The sequence below is a fragment of the Megalops cyprinoides genome, chromosome 1 (genome assembly GCF_013368585.1).
Source record: "Megalops cyprinoides isolate fMegCyp1 chromosome 1, fMegCyp1.pri, whole genome shotgun sequence".
Lineage (NCBI taxonomy): Eukaryota > Metazoa > Chordata > Actinopteri > Elopiformes > Megalopidae > Megalops > Megalops cyprinoides.
The window spans coordinates 14,330,954-14,342,641 of NC_050583.1; the positions used below are offsets into that span (position 1 = coordinate 14,330,954).

The window sequence follows — 11,688 nt, forward strand, 5'->3', positions numbered from 1 at the left end:
TCTTAAAACTTGCTACGCCGATTTTGCGCGTTGCTCGATCGGTTTACATAAGTAGTTACGACTGACTGCTATTCATACGTTTGTCGACTTAACCGCCATCTTCTCATCACAAAACTGCTGTAACGCTAGACGGGATACCCTAAGAGGATCTAGGCGCAATTAACAGCTTGTTAGTATTAGCTTGTTAGTGAAAATACCAGCCAAGTGCTAATTCATTCGAGTATAAGATAATTCTGAAACTTGTTTCGCTCGATAGTGTAGGTAATTTAACGATTGGAAGAAGGAAAAAAAAACCGGTGGGGAGTCTCAGGGCATTAGCAAGCTAGGTAGCTACTTTGAAAAGTTGGCTAACGTTATAAGGCCTTAGTGTTTTTGTTGTCGTAATTTAGGGATTTTGCAGGAAATGAGGGGGAGTTCATCATATGGAGACAGAGACAGGGACCGAGGACGCGACAGAGGGTAAGGCATCTGTTTGTTAATGGTAATGTAATATTACACGAATGGTTTGATTTGAATGCGCGTTCCCTAGTGACATGTTAGCGGATATTTTTACTGCGATGCGTTTGGTAGTATGTAAATAGCTCGCAAGGTATATAGCTAGCTAATGTAGATGGAAACATAATAGAAAAATAATAGTTGGTTAAAATAGTATGGTGAAGTAAAACGTTATACAGAGTGAGTGACATGATAAGGCGACGTTAAAACAAGAGTACGGCTAGTTAGCTCGAGGCTGCGTCAAATCCAGATTGTTTTTGTCTACGTTGTGCGTGACAAGTTAGCGAGTTACTTTTGCTATCTGTGATTAGCTAACGTTAGCATTCTTTATTATTTGCTTGTTTTGTATTGCTGTAGCCAGTTTATCTAAGTATGTTTGTTCACTAAAATTAACGTTGGGTTTCCTGGTTTCCACTTTCCATCATTAGTGCAGTTAAATTGAAAAGGAGCCCCTTTTTGACAAGTTTTATACATAATAAGGATAAAATCAGTTGAAGAGGATGATAGGATATGTTTATATGCAGTCAGACATACTCTATTTTGAGGTACAGTAACTTTTCAAGAAACAACCTGCGTTTGGTTATAGCTGAAATCATTAAAAAATGAATGTATTTTGGCATCGAACTAGTTGAATATCACATAATAGTGGCCCCTTGAAAATACAAGTAACCACCTGTATTCTTTGAATAAAAGTAACTATATTATAAATGTATAATAAAAATATTTGTATTTATTCTAATCTTAATTCACATATTGTGAAATAATGAAAATGCATTGGAAGAGAGAGAAATCACAGGAAGTGATTTAAAAAATGTAGGCATATTTGTGATGGTCTGTGGATTGTTGCAGTACAGAGTTCTAGGATAGGATTTCTTCCAGCAACTGAAGTTCATATGTATAACTTTAAATAGTTGAAAAACAACAAGTCTTTATGCAAAATAAACGGAATGCTAAAAACTTAAATGGTTACTAGCCTTACCCCTTTTCCTCTGTCATGGCTTGAGTCGTTTGATGTACTTAAACTTGGGGGGTTTTTTTGTTTGTTTTTTTTTTTAATTCCCCAGTCGCCTCTCTCCTAGCCCTCGTTTTGGGTCAAGTCGGGGTGGCCCTCCTCCCAACAAGAAGTTTGGGAACCCAGGGGAGCGCCTACGCAAGAAGAAATGGGACCTAGATGAGCTGCCCAAATTTGAGAAGAACTTTTATAGCGAGCACCCTGAGGTGCAGCGCATGACCCAGGTACACATGGACAGCCTACCAGCATTTTACTGAGGCTTTATGTTATATGGATTCATTCAGCAGGACAGTTACTGAGTATGTTAATGAAAATCACAGACGACAAGAACTGTTGCACAGAGGTACAACAGCAGTGCTGGTAGTCAGAGCTGTGATACTCTGGTTCCAAGCCCAGTTCCTAAAAAAGCCACACTGGCACTGTAGTTAGTCCGATGTGGTTTTTGGCTATCTGGGTAATGTATTTATATGGTCATAAATTCATTGTAGTATTTCATAAGAATAGGACACAAATAAAATATTCAGTTCTGAGTTTTCCAGCAATAATATTGAAAATGTTTTTGTTAAGTCTGTTCCTTTTTTTGTCTGTTCCTTTTTGTTTTCCTTATTTCTCTTGCTGGATTGCATGTAATGGTTATAAATGCTGATTAATGGATTTTCTTTTTAATGTCTTTAGTATGACATTGAGGAGTTTCGCAGGAAGAAGGAGATCACCATCAGGGGGTCAGGCTGCCCCAAGCCAGTCACCAGCTTTCACCAGGCCCAATTCCCCCGTGAGTGTCATGCAGAAATGCACAGATTAGTACTCAAACAACAGACAGGCACGCATGCTGAAAGAGCATGGAACAAGAGCGGCATCTTCCTACTGTTACTACTGAAAACTGTGTTGCTCTTTGAACAGGGGCATTGTGGTTGTCAGTGAATGCAGACATCAGATTCCACAATGCAAGTGAATGTGCTCTTTTCTTCTGTTTCACCATCCCTTAACCCTTATTGTTAAATTTTTCTCAAAAGTCATCACTAAAGCTTGCATTTGGCTCAAACATTTCCATGTAGCTCATGATGCAATTGAATCATTTTACTGACCAGCATATGACTTTTGAATTGTCAAGCTCTGCTGAAAATTGACTACATCATGAATATTGATACCCATTCACATCATGACATTTTCTTCTTCAGAGTATGTGATGGACGTGCTGATGCAGCAGAACTTCAAGGAGCCCACGGCCATCCAGGCCCAGGGCTTCCCTCTGGCGCTGAGCGGGAGGGACATGGTGGGCATTGCCCAGACCGGATCTGGGAAGACCCTCTCGGTAGGGACAGCAGCGAGCCCTACACCCACTGCCACACCAGTAGTTCATTTAGGCATTCTCAGACAGACAGTGTAAGCCCAGAATCAAGGCAGCTGTGCTGAAAATAAGGGGTTCTTATGCACAGGCAGCTGGAGAGGAAGTTCACTGTCCTAGAACTGATGTAAAGTTTCAGCATGGGGGAGAAAGAGAGGAACACATAAGGAAAGAGACATACTCTCAGACTTTTCTATAGCTGGTATAACAGTGCATTTCTTTACTCATCCATCCGGTTTCACTCATGTCTTGTACTCCTGGGCCTTTCCTCTCATCAGCTGTGATACTTGTTCTTGTTCTGGATCTTTAATTGACACCAATGCCCTTTCCTTCTCTATGTCACAGTATCTTCTGCCTGCTATAGTGCATATCAACCACCAGCCATACCTGGAACGAGGAGATGGACCCATTGTGAGTACTTAGCACAGTTAAATAACACAGTTTCTCGTATTTGTACATGGACACAATGCAGCTAAGATGTATAATGTGTAGTACTGCTGAAGAACACTAGGGATCTTCAGTTTTGACATTGACTATCTGTTGTCGAGGCCCTGTCTTGTGGATAGATATCTGCGGTCTGTGTGCATACGCTGTGAGTGATGGCTCTGCATATGTTCAAAGCCCTGTCTCTCCCTCTGCTCAGTGCCTGGTCCTGGCTCCAACCAGAGAGTTGGCCCAGCAAGTGCAGCAAGTGGCATTCGACTATGGCAAGTCCTCCCGCATCAAGAGCACCTGTGTGTACGGGGGGGCACCCAAGGGGCCTCAGATACGTGACCTGGAGAGAGGTGAGGGGCTATGGTGGGGACGGACCTGTAAAAAGTACTTGGAACACATTCTATAAATGCCTTAAGCGCTTTTGGTATTGTGGCAGGCATTTTGTTGCTGTGGGGCTGTGAGTCTATCTGCAGTGGTCATGTAGTTGTAGAACAGAGAGAGGATTAGTTATCTGTGTGCTCTGCTTTTAGGGAAATGACAGCAAAAAACTTCCTGGTTCCTCATAACAGATTTGATTATCACTGTGGTTGTTCAGCCTCCCGTGCAGGCTGGTTATGGGTGTGCCGCATGCTGTGCATTGAGGTGTAAATGAAAAGGCGAAGGCCTTTTGTGCCTACGAAGACAGTGAAGTGCAGCAAAATTCATACAGTCCTCTCTGGCCATATGTCACCCCACCACAGGAGTGGAGATCTGCATAGCCACGCCCGGCCGTCTTATAGACTTCCTGGAGGCGGGCAAGACCAACCTGCGGCGCTGCACCTACCTGGTGCTGGATGAAGCCGACCGCATGCTGGACATGGGTTTCGAGCCGCAGATCCGCAAGATTGTGGACCAGATCCGGGTAAGAGGGAGATGTGGAGATATGTCTGTGCCGCAGTGATAGTGCTTGCAGTACGTCGGTACTGATAAATGACACTGCTCCCCCCTGCAGCCTGACCGGCAAACACTGATGTGGAGCGCCACCTGGCCCAAGGAGGTGCGCCAGCTGGCCGAGGACTTCCTGCGGGACTACGTGCAGATCAACGTCGGCGCCCTGGAGCTCAGCGCCAACCACAACATCCTGCAGATCGTCGACGTCTGCATGGAGAGCGAGAAGGACAACAAGTGAGGCCCGCAGCCGTGTTTGGAGTCAGCCGTTTGGTTGTGGCTGGGAATGAAAGCCCTCTTTTGTGTCAAATGCAGAGTCTGGCTGTGCACGCATGCCACATGTCTCTCTATCGCCCCCTGTCTCTCCAGGCTGATCCAGCTGATGGAGGAGATCATGGCCGAGAAGGAGAACAAGACCATTATCTTTGTGGAGACCAAGAAGCGCTGTGACGAGCTCACCCGCAGGATGAGGCGAGATGGGTGAGAGACAGATGCGCACGCACACGGGCACGCACACACAGGTCTTGTGGGAACACCTCAACAATTGAATTGGAAGTCAGTTTCAGTTCTTGTGCCTGAGCACATGTATTGAAATGCTTATCTAAGGATACAAGCAGGAAACTGCATTGAGAATTAAATCCTGTAACCATTTCCCGGGTGGGGTTGGATGGAAGGTGATGCTTTATCTCTAACTGTAGGCCTAGACAGAGGAAAGTTTGTCCTGTTACCTTCATGCTCTGACCCACTATTGAGGTCAAAGGTCAAATGTGAAGGTCACAGAAGCTCCTACAGTAGCTCTCTTTCTTCCCCTTATCCGTCCTGTTGTTTTGCCTTTCAGGTGGCCAGCAATGTGTATCCATGGTGACAAGAGCCAGCCAGAGAGAGACTGGGTACTGACAGGTCAGGTGACATTTCCTGCTGTTGCGTGTCATCTTTAATATTTAGGTTTGATGATGAGAGGGTGGTTTTGTGGCATCTGAGTGAGACTTTTGTTTAATGACAGTACTTACCACTTTTTAAGGTAGCGCAGAATTTCTTCAGTTACTTTACTCTGCACCTTTTCTCCCTCCATCTGCCTCCTCCTAACGCCCTCCTCCTCCTTTATTTCAGAGTTCCGCAGTGGCAAAGCGCCCATTCTCATTGCCACTGACGTGGCATCCCGTGGTCTGGGTAGGTCTCCAGTACAGTACTGTCAACACGCACACTCGCACGTGTCTGCACACAGTACACACAGACATGCAGACACACACACACACACACACACCCGTAAGGGGCTATCAGCGTGAAAATAACCTGACACAACACTTTTTACCAGCAATTCTGCATTTATGAGTGCGAAAAGGTACATTTACGCAAGTTCTTGGCTTTACATTTACCTGAACCAAGTAGACTGTGCTCACTCACTGATCAGATTGGTTAATAGCGTCTGAACTAAATGCCTTGACCTACTAGGCATAGGCATCTGTTGCAAATGTGGTGGGTAAATGAATGTCCTTGATGCGACTGTGCCTTAGTAAGTATTTGAAGGACATCAGACTTTTATCACTTGATGTAAATTTTGAGTACACCTCAACCTTGTGCAAGAGATTTTATGAGGCATTTTGAAAGTCTGGTTTGGTCTATTTTTTGTTGCCTTTTCAGTTTGGTATAGGAGAATTACATGTTAATTACATAAATGTGTAAGGTTGGAAAAGGGCTCTTAATGTGGCATCTTGGATCTGTAAGAAACCTATAGGCCAGTGCCTGACTAACAAAGCCCAACAAAATATGAATAAAGTAGTCTATCAGAATAATTTATTGGCTTTAGCAGTGAAGAATTGTGTCTGCATGCTTTCTATATCATTGTCAGGTAGAGCAGGTTACAAAAAGCATCAGAAAAACAAAAAGAGAGCGTGATGCAGCCCAAATCTGATGATCACTTTTTAACCTATTTTTTCTGTTTATTTTTTTTATTCTGTTTTTTGTTTTTGTATTTTTTTTCTTTGTTTTGTTTTGTTTTTTTTTTTTTTTTTTGTTTGGTTTGTTTCCAAGTCTCTCTTCCGGCACTAGAAGCAAACAGGCCCACGGGAGCCTGCAGCCGGACCTAGGCATGACTAATCCAAGCCCGAGTTGCGGAGAGAAACAGGGGAGATGGCCCGATTTATCAGTCCCAGACACAGCCATCTCTCCGAAAACCCAAAACAAGGCCCTGAAATAAGGGCCTCCTTCTTCCAGGAAACGGGCTGCCTGGGCTTCCTGGGAGTCCAAATTTGAAACGGGGGTGAGGGGGTGCACTGAGAGGGGCCAAGAGAGGGGGCATTGTTGGGGGGGTGGGGGGTGGGGCCTGCCCGACGCTCGCTGTGGTAACGCACAACACTTGCAGCGCAGTCCAAGCGTGCTCCATCTTGTTTTCAGCAAATTTTTGTAGTTTAGTTTCTGCAGGCATCAGTGGAAATGTTCAGCATACTCTTTTTTTTCCTTTTAGAAAGGAGATCAGTTTGCTTTCCTCCTTTTTAATTATTAGTCAACTCTCATCTCTCCCTGTCTGAAACTAGATAGGATTTCATTAGACATGCATTTCAGAGGAGATCATGGTAATTGCACTTTCAGTATCATTTTAAGAAGACGCATGGTTTTAAAGTGGAAATAGCAACTTTGGTATGTATTGTTGGATTTTAACATAACTGTACAACTTACTGTATATGTGTTTGCTGAAAGTGTGCCAGATAGCCTGTCATTGTGGCATAGTGTCTTAAAAGGCAGTTGCCATTTACCAGTCAGTAAGGAAGAGTTGAAAGTTATCAGACCTGAGTTCACAGCGCATTGAGGCCCCCCCCTCTGAGCTGCCCCTGTGGCCCCCGATTGGAGCCTCCCTGACACCCCCGCCCCCCTCCTGTGGCTGGGCCGGCCTCTCCCCCTGCAAGCGTCATGTCTGGTCCTGGCTGGCAGGAGTCCTGGCCTGCTGGAGTCTCTTGCGTGTTCTATTACTGTTTCCCCTAAATCTGTACTCTTCGCTCCTCTCTGACTCTCTCTGCCCGTTTCCCCTAAATCTATACTCCTTCACTCTTCTCTGTCGGACTCTCCTTGTCTCCATCTGTCAGTCTTTCTCTCCCTGTGGCATTCAGACCCCCTCAGCTTTTTCCCACCTTCTATTCTCACTTTAATGCTCCCCCTTCCTGACTCTGTCTCTTTTCCTCGTATGCCGAATGCTTCTTTGTGTGCATCATGCCGAGACAACCAAAACCAATGGCAAACGATCTTCGCCCCGTCAAATGACTGTCCCCAACGAACTTTTCAACTTTGCAACCCTACTTCCGTAGCCCCACTGCGGATGTCAGCCTTTTAAGCCCCCAAGTCAACACCGCCGCCCCATTGTCTGTTTCTTGTTACTGCTGCTAAACCTTCCCTAAGCCGGGCTCTCAGGCACGCTGCCAGTCTCTGGGGAGTACCTGGGGGACAGTGGCAATTCTGCTTCTCTGGGTCACTGTCCTCTGTCTCAGTCGTGGCAATGTGGCAGTTGTACAGTGTGTGGGTTCTCATGAAAAAAGACACCTGCACAAAAAAAAACCAAGAAATCCCTTGTCAACTTCAGTGTCCCCTCAGCAATGTCCTACATAGGTTTTTTTTATTTTACATTTTAATTTGCTTAATTTGCTTGATTATCGAAGGTGAGAGAGTTCTTCAGGTCCCCCTTCAGGGCTTCATGGATAAACATCCATGTTCATTAAGTGCTTTTGTGAGGTCGGCAAAGGGTTAGCCTTCTGAGCCAATGGAAAGGAAGGATTTCCTGCACTGGTTACTGTCATTGATCCCTGCTTGGAGGGCTGCATATTTGCCTCTCCTTTGTCCTGTGAGTGGAGATAAGACAGGCAAGAGAGCAGAGGATGCTGTGTGTGACAGTCATTGTATTTACCGTCAGAATATGTTAGTGTTACACAAGTTTGCTGAAAGACCCGAACTGTTTCTTCATTGAGGTTTACCGGGTCAGTTTTAGATTGCTTAGTGTGAACGGACCTAAACTTTCTACATTTTTCCTCCACCTCTGGTTCTCAAACCCCCCCTACTGTAGCTTCCCTGTTACTACTGAGTGTCTGACACCAGCAAGCTCTCCTCCAGAAAAACTAAGAAGAGTCTGTCCTTTGCTGTGGGGGGAAAAAAAGCCCCAGACAGATGAGGAGAGCCAATAAGAGCTTGGTGTTGGATCCAGTCCCCTGCAGTATGTCCATGTCCTGCAACTCGGGGAGAGAGTGAGTTCTACCGCAGTCTGGAGTTGTGGGTGTTTGCATGGGGCGGGGAGGATCGATTTTTTTCCCCTCCCTCCCCAGCCACTCCAAATGACCCAGGACTGATCAGGGGGGGACAGAGGGCGCTAACCTTGTAAAACGTCACTAAAACAGGGTAAGTACCTCAACCCCCCCCTCCCCTCCTCCCCACATTTCATCTACTTCATTTAATACACGCAGACTGAAATCCAGTGGATTGTGATGCTGGGTACTGTTGCAGGACAGGCTAATGTTTGAGAATCAGTAATATGTTCTCTGTCTTTGTCCCCCCTCAGTCTTCTGCCAGATATCTGGGTGTTTGTTTTTTTTTAAAAATTGCCCCCCTCCTTTCCCCATCAAAATCAATAGGGAAAAAGAGACACTTATTAAGTGCAGCAGTGTTGTCAGAGCCCCTGTTCTTTGTAATGAGAAACAGACTTGGTTTTGTTTTCGAATGAAAAAGAAAGCAAAATTTAAGCTTGACAGACAATGAAGTCCAAATTGTTTCCTACACCCCTGTCCCGCTGACCTTCAAACCCTCAAAAAAACCCCTGCAAAATACTGCCTGTCCTTTTCTGTATTCTATCGAGAATTTGTCTTGGCAATGCATGCAAAAAAAATACCCTGAGCCTGAACTCCAGAATTTCTTTCATTTGGAATTAGAAGTTTAATATGTTGTACTCAAACCCTTTTACAGTATCTTTGTATTACAGGAACAAGAGAAAAATAACTGCAGTGCCAATCTAACATTTTCACCCCCAACCAGATTGTTCCAGCCATTGTTCCCTGATTTTTCTCCTCCCCCTTAATGTTTGGCTGGGTTTGCTAGCCCCTTATTCAGGTTCTGTTGCTGTGTTTTTCTTTGTAATTGAACAAGTCTTGGAGAGTGGGTTAAATTAAGACATAGTAAACTTGGGTGCCCTGATTCAGTCTCTTAAGGAACTTGCCTGAACGCAAATTACCTATTCAGTGCAGTTGTGCTATGTCAGGGTGTCATGCAAGGACTTGGTGCAGTGACCCAGCCATTTAGCGCATGCAGAAAGGAGAGTATACAAGTGTGTTAACAAGCCAAATTGGACGTATTGCATAAAATATGTATCATTTTTATTGAAATACTGTATGTATACAATTAGCGTAGGCTATCGGTGGACAGGTAAGTAGTGTCAAGGTTGTGTTTTAGGAGTGCAGTTGTGTGCCTTTTAAAAACTAGAATTGCAAAATAATTACAGACAATTTACAGTTTCATTTGAATAATTTCAAAGCCAGGCTGCTTGTTGTAGCCATAGTCCTCACGGCCTCCCTACGGCAGCCTGTCCTGTTCTCACTCGTCTCTCTCTCTTCTTCCCCCCCCTCATTCAAAATAACATTCCACTCAATCCTCTACTCACCTAAAGACGTGGAGGATGTTAAGTTTGTCATCAACTACGACTACCCCAACTCCTCAGAGGACTACGTGCACAGGATCGGCCGTACGGCCCGCAGCACCAACAAGGGCACGGCCTACACCTTCTTCACCCCGGGGAACCTGCGCCAGGCCCGCGACCTGGTCCGGGTTCTGGAGGAGGCCCGGCAGGCCATCAACCCCAAGCTGCTGCAGCTGGTGGACTCCGGCCGCGGAGGAGGAGGGGGTGAGTGAAAGAGCTTTGTGGAAAAAACTCAGGGGGTTAGCGAAAAATAATGAGATCCGCTGCAGGTGGTGCTCATGCCTGCTGTAGGCCGGCAGGCCACGGCAGGGCACGCGTTCTCCTCTCCCGACTTGCTTTGCTCCGTCTCCCTGCCTCTGAGCTGCTCTCTTTGTGCTGTATGGAAGCCTCTCTCTCTGTCACTGCCGTGCCTTTAACAGCCTCCATCTCCGTTTCATCCCCAGGTGGCAGGTCCCGTTACCGCGGCAGCGGCTCCAACTCCAACAACCCCAACCTGATGTACCAGGAGGAGTGCGAGCGGCGCATGCGCACCGTGGGCGGGGCCAGCAAGGACAGCCGCGGCGGCAGCGGCGGGGGTGGAGGCAGCAGCGGGGGCAGCAGCTTCAGCCGGGACAGCAGGGGTGGAGGGGGCAGCCGGGACGGGGACAGGTCCTCGTCCTCCTCCTCGTACAGGGACCGCAGTGGCAGGGACAGCCGGAGCGGAGGCAGTTACGGGACCGCGGCAAACTCCACCTCCTCTTTCGGGGGCATGGGAGAGCAGTACCAGGCCTACAGCGGGGCCGGCGGTGCCCAGTATAACTCCAGGGGCGGGCCCCAGGCAGGGGCCAGCGCGCCTGGAGGTAGCAGCGGGGTCCAGGAGCAGGCAGTCCAGCAGCAGGGACAGTTTGGGAATTTAGGCGGTAGACCCGGCCAGCCCCCTCCACCTCCAGCGGGACCCCAGCCCCTGATGGCACAGCAGTTCACCCCACCTCAACCCATGATGGGGTTCATGGGACAGGGCCCCTACCAGTTTGCACCTCCACCTCCTCCCCCCCCTCCTCCCCCTAGGAAATAAAGGCAGTTGTGTACCTTCTTCCCTAGCAATAGGTGCATTGATCAGTTAAACAGAAAAGGCCCCCCAACCCTTTTTTATAGCCATGAAATTGTACCCATGCTACCCTTTCTTTCCAGGGTTTGAAGGTAGGGAACTGTTGGTATTTTGTCAAGGGACGGAGGAGATTGTATTAGCGTTTCAACTTGGTAAGGTTTTGGGAAGGCTAAAAGTAACAGTCCTGCCTTTGTAAATGAAAGTAAATGTGGTGTAACTGAAGATGTCCTTCTTTCTCCAGGCATCAGCTTTCCCTTCACCTTGGTGCTAACAGCACCAACATGGCCATAACGGTAGCTGACATTAGCACACAGTAAAGTATATACAGTGGCAAAACCACAATTTGTGAGTATCAGTTGGCATAGGTAACAAAATTGGTAAGGGTAAGACTCGGTTGGTTTATTTAATTGTGTAAAGCATTCAGTTGGCTGATAGTATTTTTTTGAAAAGTAAATTAATATCTTACAGATTAAGGTGAAATTAGAAAAACTATATTGGGAAATGAGCTAAAATGTTTTTCATGAAAAGGTCTAGTTTGACCAAAGATAAGAGAATTCAGTATCGTGCTTCTGTGAATTAAAAAGACCTGTTTCTTCATTTATGTTAGAACTGTCCTTGAGTAAGTCCATTTTCTTCAGTACAGGTTTTGTGCATAGTTCAGTCAGTTGTACCACCAGACTAGATGTGATTTGTCAGTGATGTCTTTCTGTATAATTTCTTCT

At 46.2% G+C, this 11,688-nt stretch overlaps 1 protein-coding gene across 2 annotated transcripts; it reads left to right on the forward strand.

Moving 5' to 3' along the window:
• The first annotated feature begins 72 nt into the window (after positions 1–72).
• Positions 73–11,135, forward strand: LOC118772110 (probable ATP-dependent RNA helicase DDX17). Of its 2 annotated transcripts, none has more exons than XM_036520413.1 (13): positions 73–459; positions 1,560–1,731; positions 2,183–2,279; positions 2,686–2,819; positions 3,198–3,263; positions 3,496–3,637; positions 4,028–4,188; positions 4,279–4,451; positions 4,584–4,694; positions 5,053–5,114; positions 5,325–5,384; positions 9,850–10,083; positions 10,323–11,135. In XM_036520413.1, exons 1-13 carry the CDS (start codon positions 404–406, stop codon positions 10,931–10,933), a joined length of 2,079 nt encoding a protein of 692 aa, XP_036376306.1. In that variant the 5' UTR covers positions 73–403; the 3' UTR covers positions 10,934–11,135. The 2 variants fall into 2 exon arrangements, with proteins under 2 accessions (XP_036376306.1, XP_036376389.1); XM_036520496.1 differs by having other exon boundaries at positions 1,575–1,731.
• The last annotated feature ends 553 nt before the right edge of the window (positions 11,136–11,688 follow it).

Excerpts from the sequence above, each read along its gene's own strand:
- LOC118772110 (XM_036520413.1), top strand. The coding sequence starts at position 404 with ATGAGGGGGAGTTCATCATATGGAGACAGAGACAGGGACCGAGGACGC. Across the intron at positions 5,385-9,849 it reads CGTGGCATCCCGTGGTCTGG|ACGTGGAGGATGTTAAGTTT; the intron begins GTAGGTCTCCAG and ends ACTCACCTAAAG. Across the intron at positions 10,084-10,322 it reads CGGCCGCGGAGGAGGAGGGG|GTGGCAGGTCCCGTTACCGC; the intron begins GTGAGTGAAAGA and ends TTTCATCCCCAG.